General features: G+C 36.2%; 1 protein-coding gene across 1 annotated transcript; it reads left to right on the forward strand.

Moving 5' to 3' along the window:
* Positions 1-308: 308 nt before the first annotated feature.
* MED30 (mediator complex subunit 30) lies at positions 309-18,472 on the forward strand. The gene is made up of 4 exons (XM_026495531.4): positions 309-647; positions 6,340-6,498; positions 8,450-8,554; positions 18,090-18,472. Exons 1-4 carry the CDS (start codon positions 471-473, stop codon positions 18,183-18,185), a joined length of 537 nt encoding a protein of 178 aa, XP_026351316.1. The 5' UTR covers positions 309-470; the 3' UTR covers positions 18,186-18,472.
* Positions 18,473-19,846: the final 1,374 nt, after the last annotated feature.

Raw genomic sequence — 19,846 nt, forward strand, 5'->3', positions numbered from 1 at the left:
CGGCTGTTAAAGGATAGTAATACCGCAAACCTCACAGGCTTGCTACGAGGCCACGCTCAGCAAGCAAACTAACACAAAGTAAGAGTTCTTTCAGGAATTCTAAGGACAGACTGAGACTCCAGAAAAGAGCTCCGGGAAAGCCCAATCGCCGCACAGCACGAACACCGCCCCCTAGCTGAAGTGCAGGCGGTGATTGGCTACTCAACTCCTCCGTCCCGCCCCACCCGGACATCCGGTCCAATCGCGGCCGGCTTTATGCCGAGGTATGTTCCCAGGGCCCACCAAGTGGGCGGTCCCCGTGACGTTAAGATGACGCGTTACGTCACGGTGGGCGGAAGTCTCGGCCGCTGTTTTGAATCAGGCCGCCGGAGTCTTTGAAGCTCCTACCGCGGAGGCGGCAGCAGCCCAGCGCCGGGCGGACCCCTGACGCTTACCCTCGCGTCCCACCGGCCTGAGGCCGAAGCCTTGCCATGTCCACCCCTCCGTTGGCGGCGTCGGGGATGGCGCCGGGGCCCTTCGGCGGGCCCCAGGCTCAGCAGGCTGCCCGGGAGGTCAACACGGCATCGCTCTGCCGAATCGGGCAGGAGACGGTGCAGGACATCGTGTACCGCACCATGGAGATCTTCCAGCTCCTAAGGAACATGCAGGTGGGAAGGAAGGCGCGCGCCCTCCTGGCTGTGCGTGAGAGAGCGGGATGCTTCTTGGAAGAAAGGGGCGCTGGTTTAGTCGTTACGTGGGGCCCCTGGGCGTCAGCGGGGCTGTCCTTTGCATTCAGAAGTATTCCCCGGTGATGCGCCTGTCCTCAAGTTTCTGTGATATAAAGGTGATGTTTTCCAGAGAGGACTTCTGAGAGACTGAAGATTCAATTTTCTACATTCGCCCGGATTCTCTAGTTCCTAGGCAAATTCTTGTACCTTTCAGGGTAAAGGTGGATCTCTCACTATCTTTAACCTCATTAGACTGCCTTAACTTTCATCTCGTTTTCAAGCAAAATACTTTGAGGGTGTAAGGAGCTGAAGAATTCAGATTCTGCTAACCAGTTTTATTAAACATTTTTATTTTGGTATAATTGACGTAAAATATAATACATTTATATAAAGTTTTGACATATGTATATCCTTAGGAAACCATCATCCTCCACCACCCCAAAAAGTTTCCTCGTGCCCCTTTGAAATCTGTACTTCTTCCCCTTCCATCCGCACACAACTTCTCATTTGCTTTCTGGCACCATAAATCTGTTTGTATTTTCTAGAGTTTCATATAAATAGAGTTTCATATAAAAAACTATGTCATTTTTTGTTTTGTTTTTTGGGTCTGGCACCCTTGACTTAGAATGTATCAATAGTTCATTCCTTTTGCTTGCTGAATAATGTTCCATCCTGTGAATATATCACAATTTGTTTAACTGTTCATCTGTTGATGAGCGTTTGGGCTGTTTCCACTTTGGAGCCATTATCAATAATGCTATGAGTGTTTACCTAACAAATGTTTGTGTGAACACGTTTCATTTCTTTTGAGTGGATAGATGCATAGGAGTGGAACTGTTGGGTCATGTGGCAAATAACTCTAACATCTGGAGAAACTTTTCCAAAGTGGCCGCACCATTCTACAGTCCCACCGGCAGTGTTTGAGGGTTCCAGTTACTCCTCATCTTGACGGCACTTGTTAGTGTATGTCTTTTTGCTTTGCAGATTCTTTCTCCCAGTCTGTGGCTTCTCATTCTCTTCATATGGCCTTTTGAATAACAGACATTTTAAATTTTGATGGAATCGAATTTATCCATTTGTTCTTTTACAGATTTTGCTTTAGGCATCATACCTAAAAAATCTTTGCCTCACCCAAAGTAACAAATATTTTCTATTTTTTTCCTCTGGAAATTTTATAGTTTTAGGTCTATGATGCTCATTGACTATTTTCTTATATATAGTGATAAATATGGATCCAAGTGCATTTTTTTGCATTTGGATATCCAGTTGTTCCAGCACCATTTTGCCTATCTTTCTACTTACTTTACTACTATGTGATGTGGTTATCATTCTTATTTTATGAGGGTTCTGCCAGTGAGGTGAAGTGACTTGTCCACAGCTAGTCGGTGACAGGTTAAATTTGAAACCTGGTCTTCAAACTCTTACAACTCTGATTTCAGTGGGTGCACTGCAAAAGTAATTCAGGTGCATGGAAATCTTAACCGTGTCAATACAAGAGAAGATATGAAATCTTTAGCAATCATTTTAAAAGTTAATGGACTAATATCTAAAAATGACTAAAGTAGGTTTAAATGATTTTTCAGAATTTAGTAAATATTTATTTTTAACCTGCTGTGTGCAAAGTACTGAATTAGGACTAGTAGATCTTACAGCTAACATTTATCAAGTACTTTCCTTGGTCAGACACGCTGTTTTAAGAACTGTTCTAAGAAGTCTTTTTATCCTTATTTTACAGTTAAGGAAACAGGCTTAAAGAGAGAACTAAAGAGGAAGAAATAAGAAAGGGAGGCAAACCATAGGAGACTCTTGACTCCAGAAACAAACTGAGGGTTGCTGAAAGGGAGGTGGGTGGGGAGGTGGGTGGGTAACTCAATTGATGGGCATTGAGGAGGGCATGTGATGTGATGAGCACTCTGGGTGTTATACGCAACTAATGAATCACTGAACATTACATCAAAAACTTATTATGTACTGTACTTTGGCTAATTGAATTTAAATTAAAAAAAGAGGGAATTAGTTCTTCCTGCTAATCTCTTTATAATACTAACTGGCTGTCCAACACTTTGTATGATTAACAGAGATATAATACACACCTATGACCTACACTAAAGAACCAAACTCTTTCAAAAAGTATTATCAGTAACTAGATTACGTGTGGACATATATTCAAAAACAGTTTGTAAGAGACTATGATAGTTATTTCTTTGGGCCTCTTACACGTTGTGAATTCTTTTCCCCGGTCTGTTGTTTGCCTTTTGGCCCTGCTTACGGAAGTTCTACCATACATATGTACTTTACAAGGCAGCTGAATTTATGTCTCTTAGGACTTTCAGGTTCTCTGTCTAGTAAGGAAGGACTTTTCCCATTCCAAAACCAGGAAGATTTCTGGGTTTTGTTTCAATTTCTACATCTAAAACTTTGACCCATATGGAATTTATCCTTCTATAAAGTGTGAGGTATGGCCCCAGCCCTACTTTTTCTAAAAGGGTGAGTAATTCTTTTACTTTCCTCCATTGATTTCAGATGCTACTTTATACAAACGAATCTATTTCTGGATGCTCTATTCCATTTGGCTGCCTGTCTTTTATGTAGTAATCCCAAACATTCTTATATTTACTGTGACTCTATAATGTGTTCACACTTATTTCCAAAATTGCCCTGGGTGTCCTTATTTATTTTTCCACCTGTACTTTAGAATCAGCTTGATTAGTTCTGAGAATAACCTGTTAGGGTTTTATTAGGTTGATTTAACCTGGAGAGACTTTACATCAGTGTGATGTTGAGTCTTACTAACCAAGAACACAATTATCTTTTTTTGTGTCTCTGTGAAGTATTTTAAGTTTCCATCTATATCTTGAAATTTTTAAAATGTGTGTGTGTATATATATATATAAATATATATGTGTGTATATATATATGTGTATATATATATAAATATATGTATATATATATAAATATATATATGTGTATATATATACCCAGCAGATTAAAAAATATATATATATCCCCAGACTTAATATATATTTTTTAATCTTTCCTGCTGCTATTGTAAATGGCATCTTTTTCCTTTCTCATTTTTGTTTCCAAATATGAAAGCAAAGCTATTTTCTCTATATTAATTTTGTACCCACTCTTTGACTACCTTTGTTGATAATAGCACTTTATCATATCATTTATATCATATCCATAAATAGTGATGATTATGCTACTTCCTTTTTAATGTTTCAACTTTTTCTTTTTTTTCTAATTGCCTTGGCCAGTGCCTCCAGGGAACAGTGTTCACTAGTAGTATTAGTGGTCTTAGTAGACTTCCTGTTCTGTTCCTGACTTCAGTGAGGATGCTTTTAATGTTTCCACATTAATCATGGTGCTGACTTAACGGAGATAAATGTATTTTATAATGCTGGGGAATTTTTACTCAGTGTTTTATATTTGTTTTAAGACTGGATATTGAATTTAGCTTTTTGGTGTCAAGGGGTGTGATCATATATTTACAGATCTTTGTTAGTATTCAAGAGTGAGGTGGTTATGATGAGCTTTTCAGCTAAACATGTATACTGCGGGTTTGTATCAGGGGATCTTAGGCACTATTACAACTTATATTCTGTGGTAGAGGAAACTTGTCTCTCTCAAGTTCACTACTGTGCTGTACCTTCTAGGTCAGTGCCTCACACGTGAAAAGTGTGCAAGAATTTTTCGAAGGAATTAAATCTTCCCTTCTTTGAGAATCTGATGCTATCTATGAAAATACCCAAACTTGAATAGTGGGTGAACTTGAGGAGGGTGATTCTTTGCATTTCAAAAGAATTTTGTTTTTCTTCATGAAAGGATTTACTTCTTTTACATAACACACACTTCTTAGTGCATTTTAAGTACAGATTTATGGATAAAATAATTCACTGAAGTAAAATAATTCAGAATGTACTTTAAAACCTTCCATGGGTGCGCACTATACTAAATACAGGGACATAAATGTGAATAACTTACAATCTTCACAAAGTAGAAAATATGGACCGAGTTAAACCTAGTACATAAATGTACAGGTAAAGGTACAGTGCTTCTGTACGTAAGATGTAATCTTATACTGCTTATTATCACCCAAATAGGACAGCAGGGATCCTTTAAAACTTTTCTCTGATTGGTAAAAGTTCATAAATTGAAGGTTCATGAGAAACAGTACATTGTATTTAATTCAGTGCCTTTTGGGGGATGAACTTATAATGCCTTTCCCTTTAAAAGTTTTGACTGATTCAGCCTTTGATATTTAATCCCATTTCTTGGAGTTATTGTCCTCAAGAGTGTTTCAATGCTTGAGAATTTCTGAAAATCCTAATAATAACTCATTTCTTCTTAACTTGTAAACCATAACACTGAAGGGAATTTGGAAATGATAGAAAAGAAATTATTCAAGCCGATCTCCCTGTTACATCTTCTATCAACTATGTGTAGGCCTTTCCAGTGTTTTTTTCATGTTTATGGTTTTACCTACTTGTAACGACAGTGTTTCCTGTTTTCTTTTTTTCCCCAAATACTGTACCGTGCACCTTCTTTTGCATTCCTGTTTAGAAAAAAAGAGTAAGCTGAGGTTTAGAAAAACAGGCTGATCTTCTAGTTATTGGATAGTAGTTAGTGTCTTGGTTTTAAGGCACTTTAATCCCCAAGATAAGGATATGCGTGAACGCTCACAATCAAAGCATCTCGTGGGCTGGAAAACGTGGTCTAAATATTGTTAATTCTAATGGTAGGATGATTTCACAGATCAAACTCTGGAAATAAAATATCACACAATACTTTGATGTACAGAGGTGTACAGAGAAAGGAAGATTTTGCTCATGAGGTTCAGCAATGCACAAAAGGTGTATTTAGTTACAAGTTATAAATAATAGTCAATTTCCATGTGTCTGTGATTTTACCATTCCAGTACATACTTTTGGCTTCTTTTGATAAAACTCCTGAATTAAAAATAATATAAGCATCCAAGACAGAGCTACGATCACAAGCAGTTACTTATAATAATTTATTAATGGTGCTCAAGTGCAGATTGATTTGCACCTCTCTCTCCTACTGTTGATTTCTTTTTATAGTAAAGCTTGTGGTGACAGCTTTATGTTTTAGTGCATGCCCTGAGCCTCTTAATTACCTTACAGTTAAGGTATTTGAGATGATTCTGCTCTACTAGCAGTACTGTTCCTTTCTTCTGCTGAAAAGTCCTGATCCTCACTTTTTACTTTTCTTGTGGCTGCTTCTTTTTCTTTAAGTTGTATTTTGTTTTTAGCTTCCCAGTTGAGTTCAGCAGCTTGCTGCCTTTACGAAATAGTAATATTAAAATCATGGCGTTATTTTTAAAGTTATAATCTACTTCAAAAATTAGAGGGGAAAGTATTTCAACTGGTCAGAGAGGCCTATCATGAAGTTTCTTCTGGGGCTATCTTACAGTACGGAAACAGTACACCAAGGAGCTAACAAATGAGCGAGTATTACTCTTAAATTCTTAAAATTACCCTTGATTAATTGCGAAGAACAGTTTGCTTTTATACAGTGCGTAAAAAGTATTTGTTTTGCTAGCTTTACTTTTAGAAAATCTTGATTGGCATTACTTCATATTTTTCTTGCTTTTGTTTTGCCTGATAAGCTGCCAAATGGTGTCACTTACCACACGGGGACGTATCAAGACCGGCTAGCAAAACTACAGGACCACCTGCGCCAACTTTCGATTCTCTTCAGGAAGCTGAGACTGGTCTATGACAAATGCAACGAAAACTGCGGCGGGATGGATCCCATTCCAGTGGAGGCAAGTCGTGGTGGTAGAGGGAGGATGAATGTAAGATGCCAGACATTTGTAATTTTTTCCTTTTTCTCTTTCTCTTTTCACAATATTCTCAGATTTTGAACTATATTGGTTCTACTTTGGAAAGGAGAAGGTGAAAATATGATATATATGCATAGAATTACTACTGTCTTTTCATGTTAATTTGTAGATTTGAACATCCAAGCCTATAGTGAATTTTTGTTGTTGGGAGGAAAGAGTGGTCTGTGGCAATTTTTATTATTGCTGCCAGGGTCTATTTAATTTAATCAGTGCATATTTTTTTTTTAAGTAACAGTTTTAATAGTATTGTAAAATACTCTTAAAATGGTTTTCAAGGAAGTCCTTTACAGATGAAATACTATGTTTTCATCGTTATTAATTTAGATTAGCTTAGTGGAATCACTTTTGTTTGAAAATAGATCTCTTAAACTTAATCTTGGGTCATAGATATATTTTAGTTCACTAGGTATACGATATTTTTATAGGTGGCCCTTTCCTGTTGACAAGATCAATCTCTGCCAACAAAAGTAGCTGGGAAGGTTTAGATGTTCTCTCACTGAATATGGAGAACAATTTCATGTGATGACAGCTTCCTTTCTGAGTGATCAGCATGTAAGGGATGAACAGGGAAAAGAGTAAACCGCAAAATGGCCGGAAAAGAAGTGGTCAAAGATACAGGAGAAAGATAAAAAATGTGGGTGACATTATCAGATGCTGGAGAGAAGTCAGGGTATAAAATAAGGAATAAAAATTGTCCGGTAGATTTTGCTAGAGGAAAACTGTCGGTATATATAAGCAGAGCTTTGTTGAGATGTTTGTTAGCACAAGAAGTTTGATTGCAGTGGGTTGAAGATGAAACAGGAAATAAGGAACTGGAGCTGACAAGTGGATACCCATCTCGCAAAAAGCTTAGATGAAAAGGGGAAAACAGTAGATGGAAGGAGGGTTGGTGTCAAGGGTTTTGGGGAAAGGAAAGGAAAAAAAGGGAGGAAAAAAAAAAACCTTTAAATGAGACAGACCAGACATGTTTAGATTATAAAAGAATAAAACAGTACGGAGAGGTTGGGAACAGGGAGATAAATAATGAAGACAGGAGGATGAAAAAATCACAGCACGGGAATGGAAATTAATCATCTTCAGGAGGGAGGACAGCTCTGCATTAGGAGAGAGGAAAGGAAGAAAGAGTGGTTGTGATGTGGATGAGTTTATATTTGTCCCAAGAATTTGAAGAAGTTTGGCCAGATGACTCCTGGTTGTACCATTGTTTACCTCTGGCCTGTTCCTGATTGTTGTTTTAAGATGGTAGAGACCAAATGATTCCTAAAATCTCTGTCACATTTATGAGTGACTTCATCACAAATCATAATATTTCATTATAATTCTGCTAGATATTTCATTGCTATATAAATTTTTTTCTCCTGCAAAAAACTTTCTCCCAACTAAAAGAAGACCTCGAGAAATTTGCATAAACACTGAGGTTCTAATTAGCAAAGTAAATGACATTTATATAATGCACAGCTGTGAAGTTCTTTTCTTTCTAGTGTAGATGAAAGAAAGCCTGTTCTATCTCAATGGACTATAAATTTTTAGGGGCAGATATCACATCTTACTTGTCATTTTTGCAGTATCTCACCCAGTGTCTGAAAATTAAATATTTGCTGATTAAATGGATAGAATATTACTTAACTGTATGTAACAACTAATGTTATAAGGGCTATTTTGCAAAAGAAATCTGAAAATAATGTATAGGAGGCACTGAAATGATAAACTTCCAATGCTGTTATTTTAGACCATCACCTGAATTACAATTTATTTATGTACTACTAAAAGAAAAGCATAAAAATTAACCTTAATCAGAGAGACTTTGTATACCAGTGTAATTGGAAACTTTGCATCATGTTTTTGACTTTTAACTCTTGTCTGTCACTCCCAGCAACTAATTCCATATGTGGAAGAAGATGGCTCAAAGAATGATGATCGAGCTGGCCCACCTCGTTTCGCTAGTGAAGAGAGGCGAGAAATTGCTGAAGTAAATAAAGTGAGTTATTAGTCTGTGTTTTTTGTATTTCAGAATTATGGATAAAAATTACAAGGGAGTCTATGTAACTCAAAGACATAGTCTGAATTATAGAATTACACCAAGTTGTTTCTGTGGCAAATTTAACCTAGTTAGAGTATAATCAAGAACTAAAAAGGTAAGCAGAAATGCCACTTGAATAGTCGAAAGAGAGATCGCAGAATTCATGCCATGAAACTGTTAGAAAAACCTCACAGACACTCAGTCATAACTCATTTACTTTTTTCTTTTCTAGGCAGAATTCTAGCTTTCTAGCTTACAGCATACTTGGAGCAGCAAATGATAAAAATTTACAAATAGAAAATGTGAATATCTCAACACCTGAATAAGAAATAGAGAGTTATCAGCATTAGCCAGCACCACCCTCCGTCTTGCAGAAGCTCCTAACTTTTATATATTTTTTACTGAATACTTATAGAAGTTTAGAAGATAATGTTCCGATAGTTCTCATGAAACAAAGAGATACAGGGAAAGTTGTCAGTTCATTCTGTGGTCGAAATACGGCCCACGCTTACCCAAACCTAACAAATAGCACAATAAATAAAACTACCAATCTCACAAGTTCCCTTAATAGATACACACCCCTCCACCATGTACTCTGATCCTGAAATTCTTAGTTCTAGTTAATAGAATTCATCGGGGCATTAACAAGTAATCCATCACAGCCAAAAAGGGTTTTTGGAGATAGAGGAGGATAATTTAAGTTTACATACATAATACATAATGTCAGTAGATTAAATTGGAAAAAAAAAATTTTTTCTCAGATCTAAAAGACATTTGATAGAATTCAAATGTTACGGATTCAAAGAACACTTACAACTATTAGTCTTTAAAAAAAAAAAAAAACTTATTTCAGATAAATAGCCAACATTTTCACAGGTGAAATATAGAACTGATTCTGTTAAAAATGGGCCTAAAATAAGATGCCTTACACCACTATGTTTATTAATTATTTTAGAAGTCATAGTCAAAACAAAAAGACAGGAAACAGAAACAAACCTTGGGAAACAGGGTTTATAATATTATCCACAAGCTTGTTGAGTTTGTACATAATATTATAACTCAAGCTTGTTAAGCTCAAAGAAACTCAGCTGATTAACAACTAGAGTCATTCAGAGTTTGAGAAAAGGGCTTAATACGAATGATACCATTTTCTTATAATGCTATAAACCAATTAGATTATAAGATCCTATTCACAATTGTAACAAGTATTAAGTAGTTAGGAATTATCAATAATATATGTGACTAAACTTATGATACATAAAAAAAGTTTTGAATAATTAAAAGAACACATAAAGTTCTTGTGTGGGCAATAAATATTCTAAATATACCAGTCTTGAGTAAGAATTCTCTTGAAAATACACAAAATAATAAGATTTTAGTGCAATACCAATGAAAAACCAAATCCAAACTGGAATTTTTGTGTGTGTGAACATACTAAAACATCAAAGAAAATTCTCGTAAGAGTAATAAAAGAGCTCTTTGCTTCAAAAATTAAAATGTGATATGGAGAATATTATAAAAAATAATAATTGTGAAATGGTATAAGAATAGACAGATTAGTAAAATAATAGCCAGAAAAATAGTCTTCCTATTATATATAAGAATTTGTGTCAGAAGAGGGATTGTGTAGAAAATCTGTCTTTAAAAATAGAAACTTTGGGGGGAAATTATCTATCTTTTACATTATACTCTATGTCAAAATTCACTTCAGAGTTGAAAATAAAACCTGAAAAACAAAATATTGGAAAATTAAGAGAAAAATGTATATCAAAACGCAGGAAAGAGCTGGATTTTATAAAATTTTCATTTTTTTCATTAAAGGAGAAATACAGATTAAGAATATTGTCAGCAAATCTGACAGTAATGAACGAGCATAAAGAACTTACAGTAAGAAATTTGTAGGAAATGAGGGGATTGGGAACTTTTATATCTTGAAGAATAAATGGTGTTTGGTAGTCTGGAGATATGAGGCATTCATTTATTAAGAAGTGTTATAGGTTTCTGTTGATAATCTATGCATTAATTCACGATAGATGTACTCTGTTATTTTTCTCTGTAATAAGGATATTTTTATAAGATAAAGTGAAATATGTATATAAATAAAACAGCATCATGATGGTAACTTTGATTTCAGAGCATGTGACAGAGTTTGTTCTCTACCATAGAAGATTTTATATTTTAGAAAAGAGTCTGTGTAAATTAAGAAAGATACAATTTGTCTAAATATATGCTTCATTTCACCTTTTCTCTGAGTTCTTCTTTTTTTCCTCAATTTGATGGCTTAGAAATAACTCACTCTTGATTTTCTTTAAAAGACCTTTCATATAATCAGAATACAATACTTTGACAGTGTATAATAAAAAAAAATCCTATTAGATACTGATTTAGAATTTTGTGAAGGGTATAATTGGGTATAAGGGAAGGATATAATTGACACAAAGGATAAGATGTATAAAAAAACTTCTTTCACTTGAGGATTTAGGTTTCTTCCAGTCTCTCTCTCCTGGACCCACCTACACACTTTCCTTCCTTCCGCCAGTCTTTTCAATACAGTTATATCACAACTGGGGTTCAATGAATATTCTGTGTTTGTATTATTAAGGTGCATAAATACCGTTTATTGCTTTGCCACATAGTAAACTAGGGTCACATTTCCTTGAACAATTTTTTGTCCTCCTGGAGTTAATAATTTTGTAATTTTTTAAAAATTTTTAGTTCCTTATGCATCTGGGGCAGCATCTCAGCACTGTTTTCCAACTTTTCCACAGAGTCAAAATTACCAGGCAATTTAATCGTTCTTTTTTTCTCCTTAGAGCCTTCCATCTCCTCACTAGGTCTGGACTGAATGCTCTCTAGGCCTGCTCTTCAGCACTATCCTGGGGCTTCCTTAACCCCTTTTGTTGGCTTCACTGTTTCCTCAGCTTCATGTCATCTTCTTTGTTGGTTTACTCTCTTGTTGGTAACGTACATACATCAGTGGCTTTTTCAGAAGGAATGTAGTAGGGACTTAAGTTTCAGTCTTCCCATAGCTGTCCACTTGATAGTTTGGCTGGCTATAAAATTCTATGTTGTAAATTAATTTCCTTCAGAAATTTGAACATATTCTTCCATAATCTTCTCAAATAGGGTTTGGCAAACTTTAAAGGACCAAATAATAAGTATTTTAGGCTTCGTGGGACATATATAATTTTCGTTATGATGTAAAAACCATCCTTAGATCACAGGCCTTACAAAACAGGTCATGTGCCATAGATTGCAACCCCTATCTATTTCATTTTGCTGTCTTTCCAGATTGAGGCTCTAAAAGATCTGGTGAACTCTGATGCTTAATCATGAGCCGTTTATAGTTAAGAATGAGAACCAGAAGGCTAATAATAGGCTTTGTGAGTGGACTTAATCATGTTGAATTTGGGAAGCAATTTGGCTTTTTTAGGGGGGACCCCCCCAACTATCATTTTCTGAGGGTGGTTTTTTTGTTTTCTTTTTTTAAGGCTGTTTAATTTCTTCAGAGAAGAATCTTCCAGTGCCCTACACAGAGATACATGCTCTTGTCTTCTTGCCTTCTGCTGTGCTGGTGACACTGAATCCTTGTGGTTCAGTTTCATAGGAAACAAACCTCCTAATCCTTAGAGGTGGGGGCAGGGCACAAGGAGAGTACTCGGTCAGTCACTTGTTCCCGAGGAGTGGGAGTGAGTACCTGGCACTCTTGCTAGTCCGTGGAGGTCTTTTAGCTGTTCCTCCAGTTCTTATCCCCAGGCCTCACCTGGTGCTGTTGCCATGGCACCGGTCTGACCTCCATAGAGGAGGAGCAGCCCTGTTCTCAGTGGTGCTGTCCCTGAATCCACCTGGGCTGTAGTTTCCTCCCAAGTCATTTACCACTCCCCTTCTACTTTTCCTCTTAAACTACCACCTCGTATCTGCTACTGTCTCCTTTTTGATCATTTTTCTCCACATAGGATTATAGGTTTTTCCATTCCTCTCCTGCCGTTTTATTAGGGTTTTGAGAAGAAGAGATAAACACATGTATTTAGTCCACAGTGTTTATCTGCAACAAGTTGATTTCAATACACGGAATATACAGTATTTCTGTAGATTTGTCTATGGAATAAAAGCCCGTATTCAAATTTTGTCTTCCCATTTATACTTCAGGCATACTTAAGAACTCTTTCTTTGATTAAGTCATTTGAATCTGCTGATTTTGCTGTTATAAGTGCTTCTAACTGGGGTAAAACTTGTTTTAGTTGATATGATATTGAATTGAAGGTTATTACAAAGAAGAAAAAATCTATTTAGATATTTTAATTGAACAGATTTAAAGCTTAGCCCTATGTTTCTATAGGAATTCTTTTTTAAAAGAGAATTTAGGGGGAAAGTATCTTGAGTGGCAGGGGAAGTCCTCATTTGATGGCCTCATAGCTCCATCTTACTTCCTAGGAACTGTTATTATATTTTGAAACAGGACTAGAGAATTAGGTAGTAAACAAGAGGTTTTTAAAAAAGGGAGGGGGGAGGACTACAATTTCGTTAACTCAAACTGAAATCCAAAAAATAAGACAGAAGAGATTAAATAGCTAAAAACCAAGCAAAGTGGATTTTTTTAACCTAAAGATGTTTTTAACTCATTCCTTAAAACATTGTAAATGTGAATTTAATAAAACACATATTTTGACTCTTAATAAAGTTATGTATAATTAGTGCTACTAACATTATTTATTCTTCTCTTCCAATTTGTACTTTCCTTCTAGAATAGCAGATTAAAAGATATAATTAGAAATTTTTATAGCACTAAGGTCATGACCAATGGATATGTTTTTCTGCCTTGATGGCTCACACACCTGAATGTTGTCGTGAAGAATGTTTTCTTAATAGCTACTTCCAGATGGTAGAATGTTGCCCTAATCTATTTAATCTCACAGATGCTACTAAAAAAAAAAGTTTAAATTCTTTAATTTTCGATTACTTATAAATATCTGTATTCATAAACTTAAATTTTTATATTCCTTTTGTCTATTTTTATCAATTCTCTTCCCTGTGATACAGATTTTTTTTTTTTTTAAGTTATCAGGTGGTGGTCGAGAGCTTTAAGGTTCACTGCAATCTGAGCTAGTCATACCCATCAAAGTAATTCGATACAGAATATTAAAATGAACAATTTTTAATAGTATCCATATATTTTTTTAAATACCAACAGACCATCTTTAACTGGAACACAAAGAACAAGCTTAAAAATGATTGCTAGGGAATTTTTTTCCTTGTTTGTTTTTTATCTTCTAGGATTTGCAAAGCTTTTGATTTGGCTTTTTGGGTTTTTTAATTCAATATTAAAATATTTATATATTTGGGTACCTGCTCTGTGCCAACTATCATTCTAAGTGTAGGAGTTTCTGCCATGAATCAGTCAGATGTGTTGTCTGCCACTGTGCACATTTCACACAAATGGGTAAGTGTCTTCTCTGAGGACAGAAGACTCTAATGGAAGCAAAGCAGCACCCTTTCAAGTACCCATTTGTTGTGAGAGATATTTACAAAAACAGAACCTGGAATTTAAATAAAAACTTTTTTAAAAATCAAACCATATTTTTAATACATTGACATTTGCTTCTTTTTAATGATTAAGTTGCTTTATGGACCTATGTAATCAGGAATAAAATTGTATTCCTGGCATTCAATTAAAAATTCAAAAATTTATTACAATGCATATTTTATTTTTAGTCTAAATAAGCTACATAAAATAAGTAGCTTTATGTACCCCTCAGTTAACTCTCACTCATTTTCAAAATATTATTATATCTTTGTGTACTTAAAATTGTACAGAACAACACACTGATGGTATGTTTACTATTTAACATATGGTCTGACTTCTAACGACGTATATACTACCAATACCTACCATAGGCCATGAAATTTGGGGGCACAAAATTTTGTAATCAGTATTTGACATAAATCATGAGATGATAGGATGGCCTAGTTTCAGTAGTCAGATTTTTGGCTTTTTTAAATACTTTTCATTTGCTTTTCATACATTCTGGAATCTCTAAGCCCTAATACTCAAGTAAAGACTAAACACTTGTCTGAGACTGTATGTTTGGAGGACATCAGAATGAGTTCTGTTTTGCTTAAACTCTTTTGTTGATGGAAAAATGAAAGAGGTATGTGGGTATTTTTTACAGGGTTGACATATAATTGAGTCCATGCACTTAGAAATTAAAGCATTTTTGACCAATGGTCACAGCCTTTATATGCATCTTAAATTACATGGCATGACTTAAACATTTTTTTAAGTGTCTGCTCTACTTACACATTCACCTGTTAATGTAACAAATTAGGCACAGCTGATGGATTTTGATAATAGCAGCTGTCAACCTCTGTTAAAATCAATCAGGGGCAAGACTGTATATATTAAATCCTGTATCATGTCATGAAAATTTATTTACAATTTAACCACTAATAAGCATAACTGTCAGCTTTGCTGTTGATAGTGTCATGATGTGTTTTGGCTCAAGGTATCTTACTTGTATGCTAATTTTTTAATTTAAAACTTTGCGGCATCTTTGAGAAGAACTTTCCAGGTGCTTTAAAATATATTTTTTAAATTACTATTACCTAGAGTTGAATATTACTTTGAAAATACCCTACATTTTTTAGTTCTCTTAATTTCTTCAGAATGAGGCTAATTTTTTTAAACAAGTATATTAGAATTTATATTTCCAAATGAGTATTCTTTAAAAGTAGTCCTGTTGGTTAAACTACACATTTATGCCAGTGATACATCTGTTATAGAAGCCATTGGACCTGTTTTGATACTGATTTTAAGGTGTATTATTAACTACCCAAGAATGTAATTTTATTGCTTCTAGTAATTTATACAGAAAATATGACCAGTGAGCTTATTTCACTAGACTTGGCCTTTGAATGGTTTTCAGTTTTTAAAACTTAAATATCATTCCTCCTCCTCCTTTTCCATGGACACAGATTTTTCACCATTGAAATGATTCAGAGGATCCAGCCCACATATTTGTCCAGTTAACCTTTTTCATTCAAGTTTAAATCATATTTTTTCTTCAAGAATTTTAATGGATCCCTATTGCCCACTACCAAGCTCAAGTTTATCCCCCTTCCCCTATTGCTCACCCCCAATTTTTCAGGCCCTGTGTTTGATGACCTTACCAGCAAGAGGCAGTGTCTCTATCTTTTTGAGTTACACAGCACTGCCTTCCCAGTTATACAATCCAGTCATGTGGGCATTATCTTCCTCCTCCTTGATGCAGAATTTCTTCAAGGCAGGGACTGTTCCTCATTCATTTTTCTCCCCTCACAATGCCTAACCCAGAGACTGGTACGTAATATACCCTCAGAGTAAATGTAGAACAGAAAGTGTTACAGGCTCAGAATTCGATTCCCAAGAAAAGTTGTGAAATTTAAAAGTAAGCATATTCAAAGTATGTCAGAAGGTACTAATTCAAATAAGACTTTTTTTTTTTTAATCTCACATTGTTTCTCCTTCTTTTATTCTTAGTCAGTAGCTCTTTTCCATTCTCCCTGAAATGCTAGATTTGAAAGGGGAGGTCGCAGAAGCTGCAGTCTCACGGCGAGGGAAGCAAGTGATGGCTCAGTGTGACGGGCAGCTGACTATGACCCATGCGTTGAAGCCAGTAATCAGTTCACTCAACTAAATGTAACTGGTTTTCAGCACATGGGTCTGCATAACTGGCTGTCCTCTTAGGTCTGGGTGTATAGAGAGTAGAACTGGCAGAGGCCTCATAAGTTATAGATGCCATCTCATGAGAAAACCGAGGAAGAATTTACCTAAGATAAAAGAGCAAGTTAGAGGCAAAGTTAGAACTGGGATTGAGGTTTCCAGCCTCCCAGAATACGGAAGAGCACCTTTACTCGTCTAGTCCCTCTGTGTGCTGCTACCCTTGACTGCTGGCAGAAGTAGCCATTTCTTGTCCCCTAGGATGCAAAGGACCTCATGGGCGTGGTACTGGCCATCTGGTCATCCATCATGTCACCCAGGTCTGAGGGTCCATTTGATCAGATTCTGTACACGGGTGGCTTCAATAACTGCCACATACTTATGACAGCAGAGCCTAGAAGATGAGCCATCTGAAGGCTGAACAAGGAGACTGAGTCACTAAAATTCCAACAGTATCCTCCTCCCAGAAACAGTGTTAAAGTGAGCTTCGTGACACTTTATGCTGTACACAAGCCCTGTTGTTTTATCTGTGTTGTAGAAGTTCTCAAATATGAATTAAATTTAATATCGAACATTAAAATATATAAATTGTTTTTCTGTTTTCCAATAAGAGTTTCTTGGTCCTCCCTTTTGGCCACTTTCTATTACTTCTCTAACTCTAGATAAAATAGGAGTAAGATACGTCATCTTAGTTGGCTCTTTAATGAAATCAAAATGAAGATTTTTAGGCCTCTTTATAATGAGCATATATACTACTTTATCTGGAGGTGTTTTAGTATCTACCTTTAAATTATCTAATTAAAGATATTATTTCCTAATGTAATGTTTCTAAAAGGTTAGTGAATAGTATTATTATTATTATTATTATTATAACTAGTAAGTACTCTGACCAGAAGTTCTCTATTTTGTTTTACCTAAGCAGACATTTGCCACATAGGATTTGAAGGACGCATGCTGACAGAGAAGTTCATAAACCGTGGTCTGGTAGCAGCCCAGATACAGAGACACAGAGCCGTGGGCTGGGGCCTTCAGGGCATCCAGCAGATCTCAGTTGTGAACAAGATTATGTCAGGGTCTGCGATTTTCAGAGTCAGAAGTGGATCGCACTTCACGCTGTGGCCAAACAGTGACTTCTGCCACATTTTTGAAAGACCAGTTGCATCAGGCATTGTATTTTCATTAAACTTGATTTCCTATATTGACAGTTTTTCCCGTTCGGTGTCTACGAGGAACATTTGTTGAATGCTTACTTATATGCCAGGCCCAATTTTAACACAGTTATGTCATTCAAATCTTTTAATCCTCTTAGCAACTCTTACGAAGTAGGTTCAGTTATTATCCCCATTTTTCTGATGTGGAAACTGAGGCACAGAGAGGTTAGGTAATTTGGCCAACATCACATATTTAGTTAGTGAAGGAGGGGAGTGTAAACGCGGAGACTCTGACTGGAGGTTATGGTCTCTTGACCATTATGTTATACTGCGTCCTGAAAAGCCTATATCTTGGGTTTTGTAACAATTAAATGTTTAGCTTAATTTCTTTGATGGTGGGGAGTGGAGGCAGAAAGGAGGATCAGGGGCTGGAGCCAGAGTCCTCCGCGGGCTGAATTAGAATTCAGCATGCCTTTTGGAGAGTGTTAGTGGCCAGAAAAGGACTGAGACCTTCCGCATTAAGGAAATATTTAGCTTAATTTCTGTCTGATCATTAGAGTTCTAACTTATGACATTTTAATCTTTGTAATAACTTCATGGTCTATAATTCATGAAACATTTTTGATAAATTCTTTTGTTTCTACAGAAACTCAAACAGAAGAATCAACAGCTGAAACAAATTATGGATCAATTACGAAATCTCATCTGGGATATAAATGCCATGTTGGCAATGAGGAACTAAACTGATATTTAAATTTCCTGCTTTACATGTTATGCCATTTTCCCCCCTCAAGTGTTTTTTCCCTTTGCAGATTATCTGCTTTTATTCTACTCACTAGAATTAAAGTTCCTATATTTACATTGTAATTTTACATTAAAGTATGCATAGGCAGTTTTTTTTTAAGCTATTGATTCTATGGAAGATTATTGTAATAAACTTTGATAGGGCTTATGTTTTGTTTAATCTTCATGAATTGAATTTTTTAAACAAAAGAATTAAGTTTTGTAAATAAAATTTTCAATTTGATCAATGGTTGTTTTGCTCATTTTATTACCCTTTGAGGAGAGTTAAAGGTTTTAAACATTTTTGCAAATGAAAATATCAAGTACAGTCTATCTGTGGTACAAACTAATTAAAATTAAACATGTAAGTCTCCATTTCAGCTCAATTTTTTTAAATTTAGAGTCCCAAACAGGTTAAAATGAGAAAATAGTTAACCTGTATATTGCTGTAAATAGATGAAAATTACTTTTACCATGTGTTTTATGTGTTGGGTCTTAACTAGAATGACCTGTCTCTAATAGGATGGAACGAAATAATTTGAGTCTGGCACAAACCGAAATCGAACAATGTGCTTCTGTGCTCCCTGCTTTAGCCCAAGAAGCAACACCCTACCTGATTCTTCAGATACACCGTAAAGTCATCTTGAGTACCTTTTGGAAACAGTGAATTTTCAAATACACTTTTTTTTTAATTACACAAGAAACTGGAAGCCAGCTTCCTCTGGGGAGGGGCCCCTGGGGGGTTGAGGATGAGGTTAAAGAAGCAGCTTACTTTTCACTGCATACCCTTTGGTACCTTTGGAATTAATATCATGCAAATACTGCCTGTTCAAAAAAACAGGTGAAATTTCATTTTAAGTTATATAGATTCCCACCTATATCTAGTGGCAGAAGCATAAGAAAACAAGCCTAACCCTGCACATGGGCATCTTTAGACCCTCTCCCTTACATTTGTCAAAGCAGTTCTGAGCAAGCCCAGTGTTAGTCAAATGAGGAGTTCCCTGTGCGCACCGGGAGGCACTGCAGTTTCAAGCACGGTAAAGCCACAGAAAAAGAACTGGAACTGGTAATTCAGTCTACCTCGGAAATCTGTAGTTGGGTCTGAGGGTATTATGTTTTATTTAGCCTATCACCAACTGGACATGCAAGGTTTTTACAGAAGTTCACCGCTAGGACATTTCTTTGCATGGTAGATCGCTGGTTATACTATCGCAAACTTAGTGCTGGGGTACTGACCAATAAAACAGTTATAAAAATGGTGGCTTTTTTGTTTTAACTGTCACACTCAATTCCTTAGATCACTCAAAGTGCCACAAACTCAGCTCTTGGAGGGAGTGTGGAAATCACATCTTTTGGGCCTCGGTTCTCCACAGAGTGTCTCCTGTGGCGCGACGGTCGATGCAGCTACACTCAGCTACAGGGCTGCGGCCCCGAATTCTGGGAATGCGCTTTCATGCCGGCTTACCCAGTTCCTCACAAGTCTACCTGGGACCAATTATGACTGTGTTGTGGGTTATTAAACACACAGACCTCACTAACCCTGAGAGTTCCAGCTTTTCCTTGAGGGAGAACAAGGCAGCAAGTAGGCTGAAGAGCCAGAAAGGCAATTCAGTTGTGATA

This window comes from Ursus arctos, unplaced genomic scaffold, assembly GCF_023065955.2.
Source record: "Ursus arctos isolate Adak ecotype North America unplaced genomic scaffold, UrsArc2.0 scaffold_6, whole genome shotgun sequence".
In the NCBI taxonomy this organism is placed as follows: Eukaryota; Metazoa; Chordata; class Mammalia; order Carnivora; family Ursidae; genus Ursus; species Ursus arctos.